The sequence below is a fragment of the Callorhinus ursinus genome, unplaced genomic scaffold (genome assembly GCF_003265705.2).
Source record: "Callorhinus ursinus isolate GAN/ISIS: 27379988/994484 unplaced genomic scaffold, GSC_fseal_2.0 scaffold26, whole genome shotgun sequence".
Classification (NCBI taxonomy): Eukaryota; Metazoa; Chordata; class Mammalia; order Carnivora; family Otariidae; genus Callorhinus; species Callorhinus ursinus.
Genome location: NW_027397088.1, coordinates 15673208 through 15700878, shown reverse-complemented (window position 1 = coordinate 15700878; position 27671 = coordinate 15673208). Strand labels below are relative to the sequence as shown.

Genomic DNA, 27671 nt, shown 5'->3' with positions numbered 1-27671 from the left:
AACAACCTATCTATACTTGTGCTAAAGTGGTTTTAGGATTAGTACAAGAGCGACTAGGAAGAGGGGACGGCACCCTTCCCAGTTCCCAACTTGGAGCCCGCAGTTAGGATTCTCCATTCACAGGTGGGCACAGGGCACGTGCCTTCATCCTCAGTCCAATGACCAATCCTGCTGGATCTTTCATTCCCAAATCTCACTGTATGTATGTTAGAAAAATCAGGGCAAACTGTATTTTAGCACTCATGAGGCAGACGGACAGACACAGACATTTCACCACAGGCTCCAACTCATCCTGGCATAGAACATGACAGAAGGCAACATGTTAGGTGCTGTCGGACAGACCCAGCAAGGAACTTCAACGCTTGGAAGTGTGGGGCTCGGTCATCAGATTTCCCTCTTCTGTGAAACGAGAGGTAATGAGGGAAGCATCTCTTCAAGTGCCTCCCAGATAAAATCACCCATGTTGGAGTTCTTCTAAAGAAGAGCCTAGGCTCAATCTTGGACTTGTGGACCAGCCCCGGGGGGGGACTGGTGTGTGTGTGTCAGCAGGGGAAGGGATGTGCTGTTAAGGGATTCACCCCAGCCCTTCCAGCCTTCCTGGGTCTCCTTTCCCAACAGGAAATGTAGCAAACTCTGCAACCAAGGCCACTGGGGAGTCAATTGGGGGTAGGGGGTAAGACTGATAAAAATGGTCTAGGTTTCAAAGAGCATCCGCTAAAAAACAATCCAGGTGCAACTATGAAAAACAAAGAGTTAACTTCCATTTAACAGCATCTGTTGAGGATTTTTTTTTTTTTTTTTTTTAAAGACTCAAACCTTGGATAAGCAGCACGGAGCAACTACCCCATTCCTTATACTCAAGATTTTGAGAATGGGGTGAATATTATGTTCCAGAGAACTAAAATGGAGGAAATGTCTAGACGCATCCAAGCGTTAATATTCCTAAAAGAAAGAACACAGGGTAATTTCTTCCACAACGGCAGCAAATAACAGTCTTTTGAATGTATCTCTTCTAACAGCCGCTCCCCAAATACAAATAAACTGCTCTAACTTCCCCGGTATTCTAGAAGAAAGTCAGAGGCTAACTAACACAAGGGACAGCTAAGGTGTGAAGAATGGAGATGGGGTGTCTCTGAGGGGCATTCTCAAACATCAAACTCCAAACACCACCAAGTCCTGGGGGAGCCGGCTCTGCAGTCGGGGCCAGAAAGGAGGTGATGTGCCTTCAGTTCGGGGGCATGGGGATAAGCGTCCTCACGGTAAGAAGCGACTGGGCTTCTAGTCAGGACCACTGACCTCTGGTCTGGACCCACAGGCAGAGCGTCACCAAAGAAAAGGTAACGAAGGGTTCCCAAACCAGAGGGGGAACGGAGAGGCCAGTGTGATAAAGGGAAGGAATACTTCTGAGAGAAGGGTTAAGTGGCTGAAAAAGGCTCAATATTCAATAATAATGAACCGGGGGGGGGGGGGGGGAGCAGGTAATTATTCCAAGGCAAGATGATGCCCTTAGCTCATATCCTCGGCTTATACCAATTCTCCCCTCTGGCAGGTGCCATTCATTACAAACAACCCGGCTCCTCCTGGGTATGGCCCTTACTGTCCCTTAGCCTGTGTTCATGAAGCCACTGCCAACCACTAACCCCGTCCACCAGGAGTGGCCTCGCGAACTGTGAGCTTCTGCCCCAGAAGAACAGACCTCCAGAATTTTTCTCATACCCTTACATTTCACTCACTTTATAGTCCAACTGAAGCAAGCAGAAAACATTAAATCCAACAGGGTCTGGTACTCTGTCACCAGGTGGCTACTGTATGTAATCCCTCTAAGCCCCCTGCTGTTGGCGTGTCCACCGGCAAAGCCAGCATTCAGATCAAGACAAACCAGGGAAGTGGCCAAGAGCAGAAGCTGCTTTCATTCTCGCAGAGATAAAACCAGTAAAATCATCCCATTACTTCATGCCACACTAAAAATAATCAAGGTGACAGAGAAGCACTGTTATATACTAATACCTGGAGAATAACTATGTAACAACTTCAAATATATAAAAGGAAGCAAAAAGCCTGTAAGGAACCACAACTAGTAAAGGCATTCACACAGAGCACATTCATTTCTTCTTAGCCTAGATTCAAGCTCGATTATCTAATTTACAGATGAGTTAAGAGGAAGAGGAATCTGCCACACACACACACACACACACAAAAGGTGAAGGAAAGGGCATTTTATAAACCCTAAAGCAATCTGGGTTATTTATCGCTAGTGAAAACTACCCCACATTCCTCAGGTTAAAAGGGGTGAATGGGTGTATTATATAATCATTCATTATTGATGAAGAGGCCACAAAAAGCTCAATCAGTGTTCCGTATGTGAAAACAGTAGAGCACGTATGCTTTTAAAGTTTTCACCAAAAACAGTATGCACCTTATAGATCCGGGTACATAAGCAAGCTTCATCTCTAGACAATTTATTAGGGAAAATTCTTTACTCTAGACAGCCGAGGAGGCAGACTTGGGAAAGCTCACGGCGGGGCTAGCACTCAGGAAAACAGGAATGGAGCTACAGGGAAAGGAAAAACCAGGGACAGGGGGCTGTGTGGTTTCACAACATGAAAAAGCTTCCTGAGAGAGATCTTCCCCTTCCCACAGCAGGACTCACCTACCACCTGCTGCACACCAGCGAAGACTGGGAAAACGAGGGGTCTCCACAGCCCCCCATTATGAGCTCTTTCCCCCAGTGTTCTCAGGGTGGTCTCCCCACGCTAAGGGACAAGCGCCATTCGCGATGTTAATTAACAACAGAGTGAGGCTGACTCACCACGCAGAATTACATCCTGTCTCCCTTGCAAACTGTAGCTCTAGAGATGTAATCAATGAAAGGTGACGGGTTTCAAAAAGACTTACGGAACGTGTGGGGTGTTTGGGGAGGAGCAAGGGAGTTTTTATACCCAGTAAATTATAAAAGTGTATTTAGCGTATACAGTTTTCTCCTAAAATCACAGGCAGATTTTTCTCCTCTGATTATTCAAGTGCATTAGCAAATGTGGAAAAAAAAAAATCTGAACTTGGATCAGATAAGTGGAATCGGGAGTACAGAATGCATGTGCGCTTTGCCAAAGCCGTATTTCATTACTTTTCAGAATTAGCTGGCAATGTCTCCACAATATTTACTGAAGTGAAAACCAAATGTTTTCATCTGGACAAAAATCAAACTGTGGTATGTTACAACCACAACAGAAATCATTTTAATCCAAAAGCTTGCTTTCTCTAATTTGGGCTGTGGTTTCTATAAAATTGGATTCTTCTCTATGAATCATAATCATGAACACATACATACAAGCCCTCCTTCCCATTATCTTCCCTCCCCCAACCAGTTCTTTATCTTAACAAGCTAAACATAGCTCCGTTCTATTTTGGGAAGACCCTACAGGGATTCCCTGCATGCTGTCATTGAGCGGGGGAGTCCAATTCTGTAGCTTGACCTAATAAACCCAGCCGGCCCACCGGGTTGGCATTTTCACGATTGGTCTTTCAGGTCACACAAACAGAATGAAAAGCAGTCGGGCCCTACTACCCTATGAGGAAATTTTAAAACAAAAGAGTGAACTGGTAGGGGCCAGGTTGGGGGGTAGAGGGATAGTTGTCTCTGGATTTCCTGAGTTATCGGAAAGCCCCAATCGTTGACACGGGAGAGTCACAGAAGAACGCAGTTGCCAACTGCCTTGGGTCATTCACCTAACTATGGACGTACCACATACTCATCTTACCCCCCCTCCCAGGGAAACACAAAGTGCCCTGTAAGGCTGTGTGACACCTAGGACACAGCGAACGGCGGGGTCTCCTGGTCTCTTCCAGATCGGCCTTCATAATTTACCTGGGAAGAAGAACTGACAAAAGGAGTTCCCCAACTTCATCCACCTCCGTGGGCCCTAAGATTATTTGCCATACCCAGCCTCTCTGTGTGCTGTTTTCTTTAAAGTGATCCACATTTGTGCCTTCAATGATTTACCTGCATAACATCAGGAGAAAATTAGTATCACTTGTTCTAAAGGAAAGGTAATTAAAATTATAGTAAAATTTTAAGACCTCCGCTAAAGCCATCTCTGGTTACCACCAGGGGTACGTGCAGGAGGTTGTGGGGAATAGCCCGCCAGGCCAGAGGCCAAATTCAAAGGGAGCCCCTAATTCCTTACAGGATAAGGAGCTGCCTACGCGATGCTGCCCCATCCTGGGATTGCTCCTTCTTTATATATGTGCAAATCCAAATCATTGAACAAGACCCTCCATGGAATCCCAAAATCTAGAACAAAGTGTCAGCTCAGCAGTCACATGCTTCTTTGTTGTGAGACTCGCCTGCTTGTCTGTATAGTGAGGATGAGGTCTTCAGCTGTAACAACTGTGATGACCCCAAAGGGTATAAGGTCATGTACACAAAAGCACCACAAGTTACCTCTCACTGGAACTTCAGTGACAAAGACTCAGGACTATAGCATCAGCCCGTCAGGTAACTTCACACAGGTAGGAGCAAAAGCAATTTCCCATCTGCTTTCCTAAACGGGGAAGGCAAGCAGTTCGAGAACAAGAATCTAGGGGCGGCGGGGACCCTCCCCTTACAATCTTTCCCAAGTTTTTTATCTATGCCCATGGCTTAAAACATATACAAATACACACCCAATCGAATGCAGTGAGGGCTCTCTGGCTCTACCTCAAAAAAACCACACGATCACACCACATAACAGCTAGGACGGCCTCCCCTGTAACTTCTACCCATCAAGCTCAGAAATGGAAACAAGTTAGAAGGTAGCTTTATCAAGCTCACACGGCCACTCTTTGAACATGGCCAAAGTCTGTGCTCTCTTCATCATGCAAAGCATCCACAAATCCTAACAGATGCTGAACGCTGAAGGCGGGGTCACCTTGCCTGGGGGACACGCATACTATGAAAATTAGTAAAGGGAGACCGCATTCGAGTTGAGAGGCTAGAGAGGGGAGCCAGGACACCATCAATGTAAATTACAGGAAGAAGTGTCCATTTTCAGGCCCCAACAGAAGAACGGGCAACAGGAAAGAGTCACCAATTATAGGCCCCAACAGGGAAAGATACACACACTGCATCTCCTGAAGAAATCGACCACCCCTGCTATTCAGCCCCTGAGAAATGGTCAGCACCCTGAACTCTTTACTTTTCTCCAATGTACTTTGACTCACAATAACCCCTTCCTGACTCCCTCCTCCACAAAATGTTCCTCTTTGTTGGGTTTGCCAGATGGCATGCTGTGGTCTGTGTATGCCCGAATTGCAATTTCCTGCTGTCCCCCACAGAAGTCCGTTTTTGCTGGTAAAATAACTGAGTTTTATTTTTAAGGTTAACAATACCGAGGACTTTAGTGGTCTCAGAATAATGATGCCTCACAGGCCAGCAACGTACTCACCAGCAAACAAAACAGGACTGTCCCAACTAAAAGTGTCCCAACCCCCCCCCCCCACCGCCATCTACCTTCTCTAAATGGATTTCAGAATCTCTAGAAATTAAGGAGTAGGCCAGAGACGACTGTGAGGAATACCACCGTCTCTGTGCCAGGCGCGGGTGGCGGGGGAAGAGGGAGCCTGCTTTATCTTCAGGGAGGGCAAAGCCTGGTCAGAGGCCAGCTGGCCTGGAGCAGGGCCAGTCCTCCGAGCAAAAGGTCTTGGAATCTTAACAACTGATCAGGTCGCAGAGCAATTAAAAGGGATCCATCCTTCCCCTCCCTCAGCGCTGAAGAATTCCATGGTTTCATATTTCTTCCCAACTAGCCTGTTAAACTATCCTGGCAAATAAATCGCTTGCTCAGCAGAACTCAGCCACGTAACACAGACTCAATTGGAAAACCAAGCACATAAAGGCTGGTCTATCTGGAGAAAAGAGAAGGTGGCCCCTTTGGCCCTCGAGGCGGTGAGAATATCACTTTGGATCCGACTTCTCTCTGCTACCGCTCAAAAATTAAGATGCAACACGTCTCAGAAGGAGCCATCAAAAAAAAAAAAAAAAAAAAGAGTTGTGTACCACTGTGGCATTGGCCTTTCTCCCCAAAGATCCCATCTAATGTAACAGCATTCCCATTTTGCTCAACGAAGTTCATTATTAGCGCTGAAGTGTTCCTTGCAGTAGGACTGCTTAATTGCTTTCTAGCAGGTTAATCCCCTTTCATTCTGTGACCTCTAAACCACCCCAGGCTTTCTGCATTTGCCCTACTTACAAATGATCGTCCTCAATACCCAAAGTCAGTCCTCTATCTCTGTATGTTCTCCTTGTCAATAAGGCCGGCAAAGGGCTTTAGAGAATCAGCTCCCCAGGAGGCGGGCTACCTGCAATCTTGGCTATTCTGCTGGTCTTTCGGAAGGTTCCTTCCTAAATCTCAAATCCTGCCTTATCTCGGGGATGACCACCAAAGGCACTGGCTGGGCCTACTGAATGCCCAGGAGCGTTAGTGTGACCCCACAGCAAGGGGCAGGGGCCACAGACACCACCTACACATCTTACAAATGAGGAAACAGGCTTATCGCAGACTGAGTCACCTGCCAGAGACAGGAGATTCTAGGCCTTGGACCTGGATGCTTCAATAACTGACCCCCACCCGGGGTAGTGGAGGGAGGGGGGCCTTTCTGCAGCCTCAAGCCATTTTCCACCGAGCCGCCAGCCAGGATCACCTTCTGAAAAGGCCCAGGCATGGTAAATCACCTTGTCAGCTGCAGAACCCCACTGGGGCACCCAAGTATCTAGCCCAAGGCCCGCAGGAGTGGACAACACAGCTCACTTCCCTGCTGCTTTCACTGAGGGCCTCCCAAACAACACACCAATCCGTACCTCGGCAGGGGCCTGCCCCCCTCGCCTTCCACAAAGACAGCTCAAGTGCTCCTTCCTTTGCACGGCTGTCCCAGGCACTTCCTTCCGGCTTGTGCGCCGTGCACACACACCTCTACCCTGGCAGCTTCCACACGTTTGCCCTGAGCCTCTCAGCTTTCCTGTTCCTCATCTCTGTTTTCTAGGTGTCTAGCATATAAAAGGGGTTCCACAGAGGCCTGCCGAATTAATTAGCAATTGAATGACAGCTGATCACTGAAGATTCTCTAGGACTCCAGAAACAAAAGGCAGGCAAATCCCCAAACAGAAAGCCCTGCTTTTGCACAAAGGCGGACAGTGCTGTTCCTTTACCTAGATTACCGCCCCCCCCAAAAGAGCTCTCTGCAATCCGCAGGTCTGTGACACCCACTGTCATGAGAACCAAAAGTGTGTGTGTGTGTGTGTGTGTGTGTGTGTCTGTGTGTGTGTGTCTGTGTGTCTGTGTCTGTGTGTCTGTGTGTGTCTGTGTGTGTGTGTGTCTGTGTGTCTGTGTGTGTCTGTGTGTGTGTCTGTGTGTGTGTGTCTGTGTGTGTGTGTGTGTGTGTGTGTGTGTCTGTGTGTGTGTGTGTGTTTCAGGAATCCCCTCTGGGAATCCCCCTTGTTTCCAGTGCCCCATAAAGAGAAAAATGTAAATAAGACAATCATTTAACCTGCCACTGCTCTACTGCGCTAAGCTTTTTAATCTGTTCATAATCATAGTCAGAACAAAGGGAAGACGACCCAGCTCATTAAGAATAACGAGAGTAGTGACAGAGCATGGTGGTGGTACCAGTCGCTGGGCACAGTGCACTGACACACAGCCCCCTCGGAGGGGACCCGGCGAAGATACTAATTACGCCTCAGGCAGGGCACATGTGGACCCCCTTCAAAGCAGCTACTTAAAGATAAATACACTGCAGGCAAACCCTTCAAGCTCCGCTGCACTATTCTTTCCATGTTCTGTTCCTTTAGAAATTTTAGGTCATGATCTTAAATAGGGAAGGAGAGCGAGCACGTCCCTTGCCGAGCCGAACTGAAAGGTCTCTGAGGGCCTGGAAGCAGATTTTTTAAATCACTAAGGCTTCTGAACCCTGAGTGGCTGGCTGGCATGTTTACATATATACACTAATCCCAGTATTACTAACGGCACAGAGACTCCCCACCCCCCCCCAAGGTTTTCGTTCAAACTACCTGTTGGAAGTGTGGAGAGAAGGCAATGGTCTTGGGATCTCAGGATGCTGTGAATGGATAATCCATTTGATTTGACTCATTACTTCTGCAGCCAGACTCTCCTCCTCTAAATAAGGAGCTTATTAAAGGCTGATTTTTACCCCTAAAAGCGCCCGCCATCACCCAAGACGGATGGGGCGGACAGGGCTCTTTATGCAGAACCTAGGGTGGGGGGGGGGGGCTCTGACAAGCTCTCTGTGGTTTGGAATCTGCAACCCAAGAAGAAAGCACTAGAATGCAGGTGTAAGTTGTTACAGCCGCATTCCCAGCTGCCAACTTTGGAGAAGATGGGGAGGCAAAGCAAAGACCTAACTGGGGACTGGGTGACGTTTTCCCTAGATGCCATTTACCTAAGCAATCAGCATGCCTCTCTCATCAAGGTCCTTCTCCAAATCTCCCAAACCACAGAGGGACTTTTTAAAAATAATGCATATACAGGTACACAGGACACAAATCCCTCTCTAAAAAAATGAGGTGCACCCACTCCACGGTAAAGATGTTCCTAACTAAATTCAGTTCTCAACAGCCAATTTTCTGGCATCCTAACGGAACAAGATCAGCGAAGCCTTTCCCTAAAGAAAAGTAAATAGGAGTCATAGCTCCAGGTTAAATCTGGCTTTGAATGCACTAAGATGCCACGTGTGACCAAAGGCACAAAAGCAGAGTTCCACCACCCCTGAACCTTATTTACCTGAAGCACCTTGCTGCTGAGGGCCCAGTTAACCCTTTCAGAGACTGCTTTAACTCAAATTCCTTCCTCCCAGCACCTCGTCCCACGGTCTCTCCGTTACGGATGACAGCCCAGCAGGGCTCGCTGGTCACGCTCCCCACTCTTTCCTTCACAGACACCCCAGCGTGCAAGCTTCTCATGCGGGTCTCTCACACGTTCCTCTCCATCTTCACCCTCGACCCCTGGGATCCCTAGAATCTCAGCAGGGAGCTCTGCAAAACCTAATGGAGATGAGCCACCTGCCTCATCTCCCCCTTGGTCCAGGCCAAGTGATGTCCGGAGGGAGTCTCTTGAGAACTTTCAATAGCCTCTAATGTCCAACGTGAATATTAACTCTTCACTTTCCCTTCTTTAAGGCGTCATTCCTAAATCAGTGGGAGGGAGGGGGGGTAACGATGCTGGCCTAGGTTGGGATGTCAGAGCCAAAGCAGGGGGAGGAGGGTGTTCACATGGGGTTGGGGGGGTGGCGCCAGCCCAATCAGGAGTGTCAGAGCCAAGCAAGTTCACAAGGGTCCCACATGGCGAAGGAAGGGGTGGGAGCAGACACTGGGTGGGGAGGGGGGGTTCACGCTGGAAAACACTGATCAAATGAACAAACCCAGTAGGGATAACAAGAGCCAGGTTTCTCAGTCTTTAACGTGAAAAGGACAAAAACCAGAATGAACCCACAGATGTTAAACTGAAATCGGAGGTATCGGTGCTAATTCATGGATTTCAATACACACACAGACGTGGACCTACATCTAGATACACTGAATGAGCACATGGTACACAAACGAGTCCCTGTGCACGTGTGTGCGTGCGCACACAACACTGCACACATTCACAAAGCACCTAAGAGAAAGGACACTCCAGCTAAGAGCACACCTCAGGCCCAGCCGCTGCCACTTCAAACAGGGCTCCTTGGAGAAGCAGCTGGTTCCGGACCCGAGGAAGGGAAATGAGGATGAGCCTGGAGCAGTGATGGGCCCAGAAGCAAGGCCACAAAGAGGACAGGGACAGGGCAGAAAGGACAAAGAAGCCAGCACGGCGGGGCTCCACTGAGGAAACCTGGGACAATCTAAACATCAATACAGAGCAAGAAAGAGGCATCTGGCTGGCTCAGTCAGTAGGACATGCAACTCAATCTTGGAGTTGTGAGCCCCATTCGGGGGGGTAGGCAGACTGTACTTAAAATTTAAAAAAAAATATTTCAATGAAGATATATATAGATATATAGAGAGATACACACACACACACACACACACACACACACACACTTATATGTGTGTATATTTTTTAACTGGCTCCACGCCCAGTGTGAAGCCCAAGGTGGGGCTCGAACCCAGAACCATGAGATCAAGACCTGAGCCAGTACCAAGACTCGGACACTTAACTGACTGAGCCACCCAGGTGCCCCCAAATAATATTTTTTTTTAAAAATGGATTATGACCCTTTGAATGAAATAAGAATTGAGCTCACACAGATTTTTTTAAAATGAATAGTGTTTGATGAGAAATGGGAGTACGGAGTTTCAAAGAACCTCCCAACAAAACACTTATAAAGTGCTATTCTGGCCAAAAATGCAAAACGTGAATCTAATGATGAGGAAACGCTCGACAACCCAAATGGAGGGCCATTCCACAAAACAAATGGCCTATAATCTTCAAGAGTCAAGATCACAAAAGACACAGAATGAGGTGGACATGCTCCAGAGTAAGACCATTAAAAATGCCCAACTAGGACCTGGATCCTCCCGCTCCAAACTGGATCCTCTCTCTAGGGCATCTGAAGCCAATCCAAGATGAGGGTTTGTAAGTGGTAGTGACGGATCATTGTCAATGTCCTAATTTGGGTCATTAAAGGAGAATGTCCTTAATTTTAAGAAAATACACACTAATGTGTTAAGGAATGATGGGGTACAAGGTGGAAATTCTCAAATAGTTGTTGAAAAACTTCTACCATACTGAAATCTTGCTGTAACTTATTTCATAAAACTATTTTTTTAAGTACAGAACCCTAAACCTCAAGCCCCACCCCCACCAAAATGACCAACAGCAAAGACCTTGACCTCCTGCTCACTTTCTGTCAACCAACCCCACCAGAGGAAAGCTCCACATTCATGGCTTTCTCTATTCTAACACTCCTCTGCACCTCCCATGGCCAACAGAGGCTCTCTGACAATCTTTTACATTCTTCATCAACAACCGTGATGAACTTAGTTCCTACAGTAGCCAGTTTCCCAAGACAGACCATGCAAATCCAAACTCAACCTTTATTGCAAAATTTTATCCTCGACTTTGCACTTCATTCCTCAGTCCTATTCACGTAAATGGACCACTATTTTCACCATTTATATACAGTTGACCCTTGAATAATATGGAGGCTACTTAGGGGTGATGGAATAATCCACTTGTAACTTATGACCCCCCCAAAACTTAACTAGAAATAGCCGACTGTTGACCACAACACTTACCCATAACATAAACAGGTGATTAACACGTATTTTGTATGCCGCATGGATTAGATATTGTATTCTTAAAGTAAGCTAGAGAAATGAAAACGCTACTGAGAAAATTGTAAGGAAGAGAAAATACACACACCGCTGTATTTAATGAAAAACAAAACAAAACTAAAAAACCACCCTCGTAGAAGTGGGCCTGTGCTGTTCAAATCTGTGTTGTTCAAGGGTCAACTGTACGTGGAAAGTATTGCTTAAATTCTTCCCAAAGGAGTACAGTGAAAAGTGAGAACCTCACTCGAAGTGACTTAAGACAGACTTTACAAAACTTGAGCAAAGGAGACGATCGCCACTCACAATGCTCGGGGCGGGGGGGTCAAAAGACAAAGCACAGTGTTGGCAAAGCCCCTGTGTGGTGGTGATGGTGGGGTTCGGGAAGGGGGATCGGGACAAGTCAGGCAGTAAAATTAAAGCTGTAGCAATGATGATCTGTGAGACAGTGGGGAGAAGCCAAGAAAGGGGACCTAAGTGTCAAATGAGAATAGAAGGGAGAAATAGGAAGACTCCAACACCCCCTTCCCCTCCATGGCACTGGTCACCTCAAACATCCCCCAAACCAGGCTGGGAAATGGAAAGCCGTTTGCAACATGGAGCACAGCTGCTACCTCTACTCCTGGGAACAGGGTCTTCCTCCCCACCTGGCGGGGAACGCAGTCTCACCTCGAAGGCAGAGAAAGGTAAGAAAGTCTTCTGTCTTGGGCTTCCTTTTAGAGAGGTCAGAGATTTGAGTAACTGGAGGGGGCAGCAATGGTTCCACTATCTTTACCGGAGTTGTGCTGGGACTGTTCGGCTGAGACTGCGCAAACTTCCTTTGTGCTTGCAGCCTGGGCCTGGAAAAGCAAAGGAAAATTAAAAATGAATTAGGCAGAGATCAGAGGATATAGATCTACGTGCAGCCATAAAGTCAGGACACGAGAGGAGAAAAAAAAAAAAAAAAGACCCTAATTCAAGCAAACTCTTTCTAATTAAGGTTCTCTATCTCTCACGGTCTCATAAACCACAGGCCTGATGCAGAGGGCCATAAATTTGGTTAAAAGGCTATGTTTTGTACACGGATATAAAATGGGTGCCCTGAGCGTGTGTGCACAAACCACGTGTGGGCCTGGGCATTGCCAACACCGCATGTGGCCTCTGAGGACGTGGGATTAATGAATGGCTTTTCTAGTTTTAAATTAAGTCCAGAGTAATGACAAAACATGCAAATCATCCTGCCACACGTATCCAGCATTGTCCGCTTCAACGGGGTACTGTCACAAACACATACACGATTCCCTTCATTTGTGCCCTGACACCTGGCACCTGCCCCGGCCCCCACCTGCCTGCACGCTGCTGACCCTGTCCGCACACCCCCGGAGGAAGCAGTCTCCCCACCTCCAATCCCTTCTGGCCCCAATCCAGCCACACAAACGCATTACAAGAATGAAAGCTTATAATGCAGAAAAATCCATTTCTCTAGTCCATCTGAAATACAAATTCTGGGCACCCTCTGCTTATAGGTGAAGTCCAAACTTCTCTGTCAGGGATTCGAAAACTGGCCTGAATATCTTACCTGTCGGGCTTCTTTCCCGACACAGTCCTACATACATATCGACCCCTCGTTTATCCACGGTGTCTACAAATCACAACACTTCTCTCCTTGGCTAGGCATCTTTCCTTTACAAAATCTTACATGCAAGACACTGCTTTCTATCCCTGGAATCCTGATGAGTCTTGGAGAGCCTTCTTTACTTCCTTCCGAACACTGTAGCTGTTAATTTTCCTGCTTCCATGTAAGAATACTACCTTATTTTTAGTTTATGTGTAACTAACAGACATTTATCACGAATGACCTCATATCAGCTCCTTCTTCACTGTAAAGATCGCAATTCGCAAGGGGAGTGGTAGGCACCTCCGAGGGCAAGAACCTGCAGGGGTACCCTGAGACTGTCTAGCCAGCCCTGCTCATAAAGACACTCAACATACAGGATTTGAGGGCAGGGGGAGAAAAAAACAAAACCAAAGGAACCACAAGCAGCCCAATGGCACAGGGATGGGTCAGAATCTAAATCTGAATCAATCCCTGTGTGAAACTGAAAACTGCCCTCCCCCCGGAAAAACCGCTTTGAGTACTGAGTAATAAAAGAAAACCAGGGGGCACCTGGGTGGCTCAATCGGTTAGGTGACTGCCTTCAGCTCAGGTCATGATCCTGGAGTCCGGGGATCGAGTCCTGGGATCGAGTCCCATATCGGGCTCCCTGCTCGGCGGGGAGTCTGCTCCTCCCTCTGACCCTCCCCTCGCTCATGCTCTCTCTCTCATTCTCTCTCAAATAAATAAAATAAAAAATCTTAAAAAAAAAACCCAGATAGATTACTAAAGCACAAATAAGTCTTCCTTTAACTATTGGAATTGCATAAAATAGTAATCATAGTATCTTAAATGGCTGATGACCACAATTCTTTCACACGTTAAATCAAACTAGTATAGCAAAATACACACACACACACACACACACACACACACACACCCTCTCAGTTTTCTACTAACAAACTAAAAAAACGTGAACCACCCCTTGTCCTGACCAGTCTCTACTCTTGCCTCTGTTCCCAAACCCACGAGAAACACCACCGTACAGATGACGTGCCCAGTACCAACAACATCTGCTCAAAAGGGAGACAGCACCCCCACTCCTGACTTACGGGGCAACCTCCGGTCCTTGAATTGTACAAACATTATGGCTAATCACAAGCGCTCGCGAACCCAGGAGTAACCACAGTGAAGCCACCACATTCGAAAGCTATCAGCAGAAAGCTGAACAACTTAAAGGAAAACTCCCAAATACTAAAACGGTAACAGAAGAGGACAACACCACTGTCCCCTTGTTACAGAGAATGAAGAGTTTTGTAACCAACTGACTGTTGCATATAAGATGAGACACACCAGAAGCGTGTGCAGGGGAAGCCACTAAGCCCGGAGGGGGGGGGGGCCTCCAGGGAGAGATGCTTAAGGACCCGATGAAGGTGGGGGTGAGACTGAGCTAGCACGTGTGATTCTCAAACTGCGAGGAGGATCACAGTTGTTGAGTTTGGTGATGTTCCCCTCCCGCCACTTTACAGTTTCTATCAGTTGCAAATGGGAATCTTTATAATAGGACTAAACTGGGGGGGGGGGTATGAAAAAAAGGACCAGCTAAGCAACGCAATGCCACCATCGGGGTGGACGGGCCCCACAGAACTACCTGGCTCTTCCAGCGTGAAAATAAAACGTCCCTTCCCTGTGAAAATAAAAACCCTGGTCATCGGATTCCAGCTGAAAAGTTAATCTTTTTAAATCGGGAATCGTAGGAACGCGTACATCTTCATCTGAACAGACCCAACTCTCACACTGAGCATTCAAGAAACTGGACAGAAACACTGCCAGCCACTGAGCGGGCTGATGCTTAGGGTTTTGTTTTGTTTTGTTTTTTTTTTAAGTCAGCAACAACAAATGCCACACATCATGAGCCCAAACCTAAGTCCGACACGCAAACACCGACGAGGCACGAACGACCGCTCGGGACGCAGGAAGGTACTCCACACATTCGGGACCCGAAAGATAAACTGCTCCCACCATTGTTCACCTTTTGCCTGATGACTTGCTCGGTGAGACCATGAAAAATAAAGCCATTAACAGATTAAAAAATGGCAGGCAAATAAATTACCCCTTAGAGGACTAAGCCAAGCTCCCAAGTGATTATTTGTGAGACCCAGATGAAAGCAGAGATTGAGCCATGAGACAAACCAGTATCTTTTTTTTTTTAAACGGCAGCCAGAAGACTCTTTATTTTGCACGAAATGCAGGTCTGTGGTTTGGCTTCTCATCCTGCAGAGCCCTGGGAAGATTACAGAGGTGTTGGCTGGGCTTTGCTGGCCCCACACAACAGAAGAGTTTGGATGACACAACTTAGAGGCCACATCTATGGGGGTAAGCACTCTTGGCACGCTCGGCTGTGCAGGTAATGTTTGAGGTGACTCATTCCAGAATGCTGGATACAAGGAAATGAGTGCATGTTATTTTCACTCAGTAAAGAAGGGGTAGTTGGGGGGTTCCCAGACATGCTAAAGAACCAGAATATCTGCACTTGGAGAGGCCTGGGGAGGAAAGGTGCTCTGTGGAGCTGAGGGGCAGGCCACACAGGACACCTACCAAAGGCTGAAGAGGGAGACGGAGGGCCAGTCTCCGGCAGCACCAAGCAGGTGTACCCACCTCCTGAGGCATTTACTTCACCCACCCCCTTCTATTGGCTGACATTTCGCCCAGAACCACATGCACCGCCCTGTCCATTCCTTAGAGTGAAGATGCCTGAAAAGGACAACACCATCTGGACAAAGACGGTTCCGAATCATCATGGGGGTGGAGAGAGTATAGGGTCCCTGGGGTCAAGCGGAAAACACTATGTGGGGTCTTGAGGGATAGCCAGATGGCCCTTCACTGCCCACCGGTGGTCCACAGAAACACCAGCATATAGAAAGCACAGAGGCCTTGTGTTCCTCATCCAAACCACAGAAGGGATCAGAGCATGATGCAGTCTCATGTTTGTTTTATTAACTGATCAAGGAAGGAGTTTCCCCTTACAGAAGGCTTCATTCTAGAATGCTAGGTACATCCTTAGGTCAAGAAAACCCAATTAAAGCAAACTTCCCAGCCAGCCAGCCAAGTTACACAGATCAGACCAACTGAAACCAGCGGAGGAAGACATGAATAAATGTATTTATAGATGAATTAATATATGGAGGGTTCCATTTTATTTACCGTGTGCTACAATCAAGAGTTGGGGGCTATGGGGGTGAGGGAAAAGAAGTAGTCTCGGGTCAAATCACACCATCACTGCCCGTCCATGGTGGGTGGGTGGGTGGGTGGGTGGGTGGGTGTGTGTGTGTGTGTGCGCGCGCGCATGCGCGCGCCAAGTAAAAGACTAAAAAATTCAAACAGCAAGCTCAGAGAATATAGATACAGGCTGCTATTTGTTTGGTGTTCAAGACAAATGTTAAAAGCTAAAGGCTTTTTTTTTTTGAAGGATCTTGCCAAGATCGCCCTCACTACACAGATCAACCAACTGAGCGGGGGAGACCTGCCTAAGGCCACACGCAGCTTGGGTGCAGGACAAACAAGACCAAAAAGCAAATGCTGGTTGCTTGGGTCAGAGTTTTCTCGGTCACATCATGCTGCGTCCATGTGGGATGCCTTGTCACAGGCAAGGCCATCTGGTGTGCCTTCTCTCAAGAAGCTCCCAGGTCTGGGAGTCCCAGGCCAATTCACTCATTTAAAAAAAAAAAAAAAAAAAAAAAAACCCAACTCAGCCCTGGTGGGGTGAATCCCATTTAAACTAAAGTGTCCCAAAACGGAGGAAAGAAAATGTGTTGGGAGGAAAGAAAATGTGTTGAGATGAACGTCAACTCACTGATCTAATCTCTTGAGTGTCATTCTATGTAGAAATAGATGCCCTAAAACAGAGGCAAATATCCTAAGGGATCTTGCTTACTTGAGACTGCGCTCTCCATGTGGAATGCTCCTCCCCTTTCTCTTGCCCTGGCTGGCTTCTTTACAGAAGACACGCCCTCCATCAATGCAGGGAGGGCACGGCAGGAATGCGGCACTGCTGTACCCCAGATAAACATGCACCATCCACTCCTGAGGAATCACAGAGTTAAACACACCCATGTTTTCGGAGCGGAGGGGCAGACTGAATGCTATCCAGAGGTGCCGGGGAGAGCTGGGTGGCCCTCAAAGAGACCCAATAGGAACGGGAGAGGGAGAGGCATGTGGTTCTGCCCCAGGGAAACTGACCAGCCATCCCTCTCTAAGCCTACCCAAAGGTCAACCGGGATCCGGTGTCACTGTGGATCCATTTCATAGGAATCTACAAAGCACCTGCCCAAACGGTCCCCTTTCTACCATGTCCATGGTCATCACTTAGTTAAGAATTCACCGAGCCATGTGCCTACCAGCAGCACTGTCCAATAGAAGCCAAGTGATGGCTTCTCGGCCACCCTGATACACAAGAGGCCATCCCACCACAAGGCATGATGCCCTTGTGGTCCATGTGTCACAATGCCCCCGGGCCACAACCCGCCAGACCCAGGAGGACGGTCCGGCCGCAGGCCCATGCATGCGGGACAGGCACACGAGACGGTGCATGCTGCGGGAGCTCCCATGGGGAGGCTCCATCCTCTCCCTTCTCCCTTCCACTCCCTGAGCTGCACACAAAGGCTGCCATCATCTGTCTCCGGAGCCTTCTCACATTTGGGGTTTAGCTGGCATGGCCAACAGCCAAAAGAATGTTTTGCTCGATCACTTAAAATTTTACCCAAATAAATCTTCAAGTATGTTTCATGTTTAGGTTAAAAAAAAAAAAGAGGTACAGTACCTTTATAGGAACAAAGAAACACACCACAAGTAACACTGGTATTATTTTGAAAGTTAACAAACTGCAAGACACCTGTAAAGAAACACCACTGATGAGCCACCTAAGTTCTATGCAGAGTATTTTGTTTTGTAGGAAGCCTCCCTGTGCCCCACCCTCCGCTGTCCTCTGATCACGCACAAGGACAGCGCCTGCCCCATGAGAAGACTCACAGGGGGGTGGCCGTGGTATTCCCGGGTTCCGTGGGCCTTATCTACAGGACCGAGTTACCCAGCCGGGTGCCATCTGTGCGCTCCATCTCTAGGGTAGCCCCAAACATGGCACGACAGCAATCTCTAGGTTAATTACATTCCAGTTCTGTCCGGGATTTCTGAGAGTTTACAAACCCAAGGAGGACACAGTGCAGGGGCACGATTAGAGAGTGCAGGAGCAAGGGACACCGGGGGATTTAAAGAAACGCCCAGCTGGCCCCCTGTGGAGGGGCGTGTCTGCCAAAACACTGTTTTATTAACTCAATTTTCCAATATTAACAACGTCAGCTGGTAAAATCCAATTACTTAGATTACATCTCAATTCTAAACAAAGAGCAAGGAATGGGTGGGAGTGGAGGGCAGATTCAAAAAAAAAAGGACACATCGTGTCTGGCAAACGCAAAGTGACCAGCATGGCTGTGCTCTTTGTGCCGGGGTGGGAGCGGGGTCTGAAGCTTTGCCAACTTGCTGAAAGGCCTATTCAAAAAAAAAAAAAAAAAATTCCTGCGTTTCCATCCCCAAAATAATTACCCACTCTATTCTACCCCCAGACACACACACTACAAACCTGGCAGTGACTCAAAGAAATCAGGACTGTATGTGTGTGCGCGCGTGTGCATGTGTGTGATGGAGATTGTGGGGGGTCGAGCAGGGGATAGCCCCTGCCCAGGGCAAGCTGCCCACCAAATTCAAATGCAAGTGCAGTTGTGGGCAAACCACACAGGATGGTTGTAAACATCCTGTAGAGTAGAGAGAAAATAAACATATCCTCAAGTGAACCGGGAGGCTAGCAGAGACCGACTCATCCCCAACTGTATGTAACAAGAAGCCCTACCAATGGACGACCCCCTTCTATGCTCACCTCCCACCCTGCTCCAAGCTGCCCACCAGGGTTTGCTTTACCAGCGTGTGAGGACGTCTCAGGACAGGAAAGGGAAGCCAGGGGAGAGGCGCACTACTACAGAGAACGCCTGCCTTATGGGGTTTCTGGAGCTCCTGCCATACTGGTTTTCATAGGTCTCATTCCTTGCTTGAACTCATAAACTGATGGAAGAGGCTATGGATGCTCAAAACCACAGGATGGGAAATATCCACAGCATTTGTCTTCACAAAGTTACATAGGCAGCTATTTAGAATCAAGTTTGCTGCCAACCAGATGTACCTAAAGGAACTGCTGTCCCCGAATCCCCTGAGAAGGAATGCTCAAGTCTGGCTTGGTCATGGTCAGGGTGGTACAAAGGAAGGAACAGGGGTCCCAAAACCCCGGGCTTTAGTTCTACAGAGTTGCTCTAGGGCAGGTTGGCCTTCTATTTCGGAGGGGCTGCGACAGCACACCACAGAAAGGAAAATAATACTGAGGCCCCGTCTAGCTCCATCTTGTCTGACCCCACCTATAAAACGTGAATACGGTAATTCCTACACTAAATTCCCCTTAGATCTGTGACTTCCTAATTCCACATGAGAAATACCAGACTTTCTGCCTGTGCCCAGTGGGAAGTCAGAACCTCAATCTTCCAGATGCCTGCTGGGGCTACGCCCCAGATTCTGAGCACCAAGTTTCTAACCACAGGTTGTCCTGCCAATCCGCCAATGGGGTAACTTCTCGATTCTGAGATAAATATCCTGCCTGGCACTTCAGAAGCTGCAAATAGAAGAGTTAAAATATATACACTTTTATTTTTTTATATATTTTTTAAAGATTTTATTTATTTATTTGAGAGAGAGAATGAGAGAGAGAGAGAGAGGGCACATGGGGGGGGAGGGGCAGAGGGGAGAAGCAGACTCCCCGCCGAGCAGGGAGCCCGATGCAGGCAGGACTCGATCCCGGGACTCCAGGATCATGACCTGAGCCGAAGGCAGTCGCTTAACCAACTGAGCCACCCAGGCGCCCTAAACAGCACAATTCCAGGAGTCGTTCCACAATTCTTTTTTAAGATCCTACATTCTGCTTAAGATTCCGTCTTTCCAACTACGAATAAATCCCTCATTTAGGGCAACACACCAACTTCCTTCAGAACCCAAAAACACCCTGAGAAATACCAACATGACGTAAATATGTGTGTTTATCAGCTCTACCCATCAAAACACCGGACGCCCAAGGAGAAGGCAAGCCCAAACCCAAATATCACCCAACTGCTCGCACACACCACACTCCCTCAGAACACAGACACTGGAAAGCAGATAGAAGAAAGAAAGGTGTGGGGGTGCCTGAGTAGGGTCACCTTAGCTTAGCTGAGTTAAGCATCTGACCCTTGACCTCAGCTTATGTCTTGATCTCAGGGTCCTGAGTTCAAGCCCTGCACTGGGCACCATGCTGGGCGTGGAGCCTACTTAAAAAAAGGGGGGGGGGACCTTTGCATTCTTTTACTCAGAGGAAAGGACTAGGGAAGAGGAAGGAGAGTATCAAAATTTAATAATAGCACCAAATACCAGTAAGCCAATCTAGCAAGCACAGCATCTTCCTAAGAAAAAGATTACTTGGGCACATAAATCTCAGGTGGATGGGGACAGCCCAGCCCACAAAAAATGGTATGCAGAGTAACATGCAGTAAAGCTTTTGATTCAATTAATTAAAAATTATGCAATTATGCTTTTAAAAAAAAAATCTTCCGCAGCACCTTAAAATGTCAAAGAACCAAGGACAGCCTGGAAATCATGACTTTGTCATGATCAAGGAAATATTTGACACTGACTTCTTTTGTGAGCTAGAAAGCAACCATGTCAAATTTGAGAGGGATCATCATTAATCAACAATTAAAGCGGCAACAAAGCCCTTTTGTTCTGTCAGTCACAAATGTCACACGTGTTGTGGTTTACCACCTATGGAAAACTGCCTGTTTTTGCCACGCCAGGCACCAGAACCCTCTTTTTATCGGGCGGGGGGGGGGGGGGGGGGACCCCAGCCTCAACCGCAGGATCCAAGAGCTGCAAACGCTCTTTCTCTACAGAGACAGTTTTGTGGCAATCTTGAGCAAAAACTCTATCTTACGGCAGAAGAAAGGTTAAAGAGTCCTGGGATACCACATGTAAGTTAGGAATCCAGCCAGGACCTGGGCAAAGAAATTCCTAATACATACTGTAGTTACAAGGTGTAAACAAATTATCTAAAGTCCATTCAGTTTTAAAAGCCTCAAAGAGCCAGTTAAAATGTTAATCTGCCTTTCCACTCTGTCTGGAGGTGGCGTTGCCAATTTTGGTTGTTTTTTTTTTTTTTTTTAACGTTTCAAAAAAAAACCCAGGCCTTTTCTCAATGTTACTCGATACCCAGTTGCAGGCGGCCAGAAATCTGCCTTGAATCCTGGCGAAGGTGATGGCTGGGGAGGCAAGAATCAGGTCTAACCTCCTCCCTTCCTTCGAGGGAAAAAAGAAAAAATAGGAAGAAATGACATCTTAGAATGCTTCACGGCTCATTCCTTAAAAAACAAAATCGGGTGGAATCCTCTAAAGGGTATAACCAGAGTCAATCCCATAGGAACGCCCCACCAGAAACACGCTCGAGGGGGTCGCGTGCTGGGGGGAGGCTCGACACGCCAAAGCGAAAAGGCAGTGATCAGAACTAGTCCCAGAACGATCCAGAGTAGGCTTCGGCTTCTCCCGTCCCCTGCTTCTCAGATAGTAAGTCAGTTAACGGAGATCTGCTTTATTGAATGGGTGACAGAGAAGGGAGCCTGTACAATTTCCCCAGCCACTGGAAATTCCATGAAGTAGCCAACAAGCACCAAAAGATGGCAACAGCGAGTCTTCAGACGAGAAGCAGGGCTTCTGATTTTTGCCGATTTAGGACAAGCCCTGGCATTAACCAATTTTTAGGACCTGTGCTAATGACGCCGGCTAAGAAACCAGCCGCTGGGTAAGGAAAGCAGCAGGATGAACACTTTATCCCAACTCAATTACAACTCAAGGTCCTTGCCTGCTTGGAAAATATACGGAAACTCACAATCCAGCATTTTATTTAGGTCCTAAAAATATGCAGGGGCTAAAATCCTCAGGACCGGCTTCAGAAACACGCGCCTCCCCCCAAAAGTGATTCTTACCACCAAGAAAAGATAAAGCAACACTAAAGTAATGCAACATGGTCCGAATGTTTCCTTCATGAGGGAGCCCAAAATGTGAAGTCTGTTCTGTAGTAAAAGGATTCGCGACACTTCACACACTCTCTCTTCTTGAACGTTTAAAGATTTATTTATTTTACACAGAGAGAGAGAGCACAAGCAGGGGGAGTGGCAGGCAAAGGCAGAGGGAGAAGCAGGCTCCCCACTGAGCAGAGAGCCCGATGCGAGACTCGATCCCAGGACCCTGGAATTATGACCTGAGCCGAAGGCAGACGTTTAGCTGACTGAACCCCCCAGGCGTTACCTTTTTTTTTTTTTTTAAGGGTTTTATTTATTTGCGTGAGAGAGAGTCTTCTTGAACATTCATGAAAGAGGTCTAGGCTCTTATGACAATTGCCTAAAGATGAGAAACCATGATCATAATTAAAGAATCTGCTAATGAATATAAGAACAGCGAGTATCCTCCCTTCTACTGTGTGTGCTTCGTGATCTGGAGTAATGGCACTTAATTCTTACACTGGAAAACGGGAGCTCCCGTGGAGTCCCAGACTCAGCCACTCCTCTCAAGCTCCTTGGCACTTCTGCACCAGCTGCCATGATGAATCTAGGAGACATGTCAGCAGCACGGAAATTTACATAAAAAACAAGGAAAGCGTGTCAATCCAAAGAAGGCAAAAGACTGTTGACAGATGAACGGATAAAGAAGATATGGTGTATATATGGACTGGAATATTATTTAGCTATTAAAAAAATGGAATCTTGCCATTTGCAACAACATGGGTGGAGCCAGAGAGTATAATGCTAAGTGAAATAAGTCAGAGAAAGACAAAATACAATACGATTTCACTCATATATGGAATTTAAGAAACAAAATAAATGATCGGGGGGGGGGGGCAAAAAGAGAGGCAAACCAAGAAACAGACTCTTTTTATATTAAAGATTTATTTGAGAGAGTACATGAGTGAGCACAAGCATGGGGGGAGGGGCAAAGAGAGAATCTCAAGCAGACTCCTTGCTGAGCAAGAAGCCCGACCCTGATATCACGACCTGAGCCAAAATCAAGAGCCAGCCACTCAACCAACTAAGCCACCTGGGCACCCAAGAAACAGACTCTTAACTCTAGAGAACAAACTGGTAGTTACCAGGGGGCAGGTGGGTGGGGGAATGGGTGAAGTAGGTGGAGGGCTGATTAAGGAGGGCATTTGTGATGAGCACCAGGGGATGTAGGGAAGTGCTGAATCCCTAAATCGTACACCTGAAACATACGACACTGTGTTAACTACACTGGAATTCTGAAAAATTCAAAAATTAAAAAAACAACACACACACACACACACACACACACACAAAGAAGGCAAAAGGGAGTCAAAGGCAAGAAAATTAGGAAAATCGCCTTCCTAACAATGCCTAGAATATCCTCCAAGCAATGCTGAATCTCTACCCATATTCAAGGCTGCGCAGGGTAACTGTACGTCAGGCTGGGAAGCAGAAACATCTTTCCAAATGTTATCTGCTGACTCAAACCGAACCAAGTGATCTCTTAAGCCAGAAAAGTAAAGGGGAATGAAGGAGGGAGAGGTGCACTCATCACATCTTACAACTGAACTCACGACATTCGATCTCATTACATTTTCAATAACCATCCGTGACCTCAGGTAAGGTACGGCTCTCCAGTAGAAAAGGCCTCCCAGTTCCTCCCCATCAGCCACCTGGCAGGCCCAGTCCGCTTTTGCAGGTATGAACCACGGGGCCTTTACCTGATGCCATGAATGCACTAAGTGGAAAGAGTCCACGGCAAATGACAAGCAGAGAATGAACATACATGCCCACCGTAACTGTGGGTGGCTAAAATGAATCCTCAGAAGGGTCTGGTGAGGAGGTATTCTGACCGGACCTAACTTACAGCACAACAGACGTTTCTCCAAGAGAGGAATGTCATTTTGACCACAGGGGAGCTTGTCGAATATGTTTATCTCACTTACAGCCATTTAACCAACAAAACCCCTGCTGTTACTACGATGAGTGACTTCTATCTCCTTATATCTGTATTTGCCAGGATACTACAGAAATCGCTCAGTGGACTTTTCCAGGATCTGAGCAAAGCCTGCAAGTAGGAACTCCAGAAGGTGAGACAGGGAGTGGAGAGAAATCCAAACAAGCCCTGCCCCCGCCCCACCCCAATGCTGTAGCCCACAGACTCGCAGGCTTCCCTCTGAGTAGCTCAGCTCCCTGACAATTTCCGACCCCCATTTAGTTGTAGGAAACAAACGGAAGTCCAATCTCTTAGAGAACACAAGATAAACACCCGAGCCGCATGCACCACTTTGGCAACCCCGAAGGCTGGAAGACTTCCTGTTCAATTAAGCCCTTCATTAATCCTGAAGGCTTGAGCCCATTTTCCTGGTCTACAAACAGGAAGTGATCAAGCCTCCAGATCTGTGTCCTTTCCACAAAGGAGGCCACAGCCACAGACGGGGCCCTCGGCTTCAATACTGCCTGGTTCCACTCATTTCCCCATAGGGCAGGACCAAAGAGAGGGCAGGAGGACCAAGAGCAGAGAAAAGACCTGGGTGAGATTCCAAAGCTCTGCGTGATCCTAATAGAAAGTGAAAACAAAGGAGGGGAATAAATGCAGGAGAAGGGGACCAATCTCACAACTGAAGCAAAACTCCAATAACAAGGAAGTTCTCAACGTTTATGAGCCAGAAGATTAAATAAAAGTGACCAACCTCCAAAATCTGATTTTTTTTTTTAACCCACAGTCTCAAACCCAGCTTCCACAATAAGATTAACTTTTGTGATGGGTCCCAATTCCACCGCCCAACCAAAACCAGAACCAGCTATCTCAGTGGAGTGGGCGAAGCACTCTGTCAAAGGAACATTCTTCAGGGTTCTTTCCAAGCGATGCTGCACCTGCCCCACAAGGCAAGCCCCCTGTGAAGGCAAAGGGGAGAGCCCAAGGGGCACTGTCAGGAAGGGAGGGGGGCAGGTAGGAGGTGGTGGGAGAGTGGGGGGAAACAGTCACATCTTCCCAAACGTTCAGAAACAATGGTATAGGCTTGGAGTCCCGGAAATCAAAAACCTGCTCGCCTCTGCAATCCACTGATGCACGCCGGGAAGCAGAAGCCTAAGTGCTTGGTTCCTCGCAGCCGGCTTCGGCAAAACACTACGCCAGCCAACTGGGCAAATCAGAATCGTGTTCGTAAAGATGTGGGTGAGGGCCAGGGGGGTGCAGAACCACTCACGTAATAATGAGTCTCCTCAATTCCACCCGCCTAAACATGCCCTACAGTCTTCCTTTGATCAAAGACGCATCCATCTTTAACCGTGTCAATACGCTGGCGAACACCACCACCCCCAGCCATCATCACCCCACCCCCGCTGCCCCAGGCCATCAGTCAGTCCCGGGAAGCACGGCTGGGGCTTCACCTCCAGCAAGTTGTCACTGAGCCTGGTCGGAGCACGGTTCCGAGCACGGTTCCCGCTGGACACTTAGGGCTTCCTGCCCCCGCCCAACTCCCACGCATGCAAAGTCCCCTCGGAGAGCAGCGTGACCCGCACACCCAGGACAGGCCCGAAGCCCGGGGTCCTGACCGGTTCACCTAAGAGCAGGCGCGCACTTGCCCAGCGTTGTCTTTCATCTGTTCCCATCCAAGTTCACCTCTGTTTGGCGTATTTTACACAATTCCAGGCACCCCACATGTCACCTAGTACTCTTGGGAATGGACATTTCGTTGCAGATGTGGGGTACGGTAGTCTAACTTCATGGGGTTTTGTGTGTGTGTGTGTAAATAACTATTTTCTTTTTTGCCATACCACTTTAAAAACCGAGCCCGTGATACAATCAGTGCTGCAAACAGTAACGGGGTGCATCACGGAGACCGCCAGGGCCACCAGGCAAGTCAGACCTCCTCGCTCTTGGCTGCCACGGTCTCTCAGTTCCAGGATTATAAAGACAGCAGCTAACTCGAGCTAGGAATCACAAAACGGAACTCGACTCCATAGCAAAACTGACCAGCAGTGAAACTAAATGAGCTCAGAAAGCTCAGATTATCCCTGCTCTGCTCGTCCAGTTTCCGCTTGGAGAAAGGAGAGGAAAGGGGCAAGCCCATAATGAACAAGGCCAAGGGAGGAGACCCCCCGCCACACAGTGTGGCCACAAGTGTGCGAGCATCTGAGAGCGGAACGGAGGCGAAGGGAGATTCCACGGTGTGATGGAGCTGGACAGCAAGGAATGCACAAATAAAGGCGACAAACGCCGCCTTCCGGCTCCGAACATGAAGCCTTCAGTTTCTCGAAGTGCAGGCTCCTCTACCCACAGCAGAACCATATAAAACACGGCCTATGCTCGGCCAGGGAGCCGGCTGGGACCCGGCACTTTGCCACTCCCTGCCAGACCCTGCAACAGCTTCCCTCTGAGACAGAAATAGGTTTGGGAATGCACTCACTCACCACAAAAGAACTTTCCAGGAAGAAAGGTACAATTTATTCCTTCCTGGCCTCCTCCAAGCAAACAACAAAGACAATCCCACACCCCTGGGCTTCCATGCTGATTAGCTCAACAATAAAACCATAAAAGCTGGAGAAGAGGGTTGTGGCTCCCTGGGGGGCCTGGGGCTGCTGGGCTGGACAGGTCATTCTAGAGCTCCCCAGTCCCCAACCTTAAAGCTAGGCCTGAGGAAGAAAGCACCACACGCCAGGTGAGGGAGGCCCATCCTCCAGAGTCCTGCTCTCCCATGAGCTGAACTCCTTTCAAGCAAATGTGAAAACACAGAATATAAACCTCAGACAGGAAAAACTGACGTTGAGAAAAAGAGCTAAGAGCTGGCCAGGCCACGGAGATAAGAACCCTGTGAGCCGGGTGGTGGGAACCTACATTGGTGCGGCCCCTGTGGGAACAAGAGCTTCCTCAAAACATGAAAACGAGAACTGCCAGACCATCCAGCAATCCCCCTTCAGCCATATATCCGAAGCAATGGAAACACCAGCGCAAAAACACACGTGCAATCCTGGGTTCACTGCAGCATTATTCACGAGAGCCGAGCCACGGAAATCAGCTCCAAGGCCACGGAGGGGTGACTGCATCAAGAAAACATGGTACACAGAATACACGGTGGAATATTATTCAGCCATAAAGACGGAAGAAATTCTGCCAGGTAGGATGTGGGTAATTCTTGAGGGCATTATGTTAAGTCTAAGTCACAGAGAAACAGTGGCCTCACTTATATGTAGAAATCGAAGAAAACCCAAAATTCTAGAAACAGGGTAGGATGGTCGTTGTGTGTATGTGTCAGAGAGAGCGGGGGGGGCGGGGAGTGTGGACAAGGTATAAACTTGCAGTTGATGAATAAGTTCTGGAGTTATAAGGTACAGCATGGAGACTAGAGCTGATACTGTACTGTATACTTAAAAGGCACGGAGTGTAAATCTTAAAATCATTCACACATACACACTCCACATACACAGGGAACTATGTGAGGTGTTGGGTGTGTTAGCTAGCCTTATTATGGCAATCATTTCACCCTATATATGTACACCAAATCATCAGGTCACACACCTTTTTACACAATGTTACAGATCACTAAAGCTAAAGCCGTGGGGACACACACACACACACAGGAATGTAACCCAACACACACACACACACACACACACACACACACACACACACACACAC

At 47.8% G+C, this 27671-nt stretch overlaps 1 protein-coding gene across 1 annotated transcript in view; it reads right to left on the bottom strand.

The window, feature by feature from the left end:
• The window catches only part of JARID2 (jumonji and AT-rich interaction domain containing 2), a 250040-nt gene that overhangs the window by 52610 nt on the left and 169759 nt on the right, over positions 1-27671 (bottom strand). The window contains 1 exon segment of the mRNA XM_025891071.2: positions 11972-12141. Coding sequence (XP_025746856.1) covers positions 11972-12141 — 170 coding nt within the window.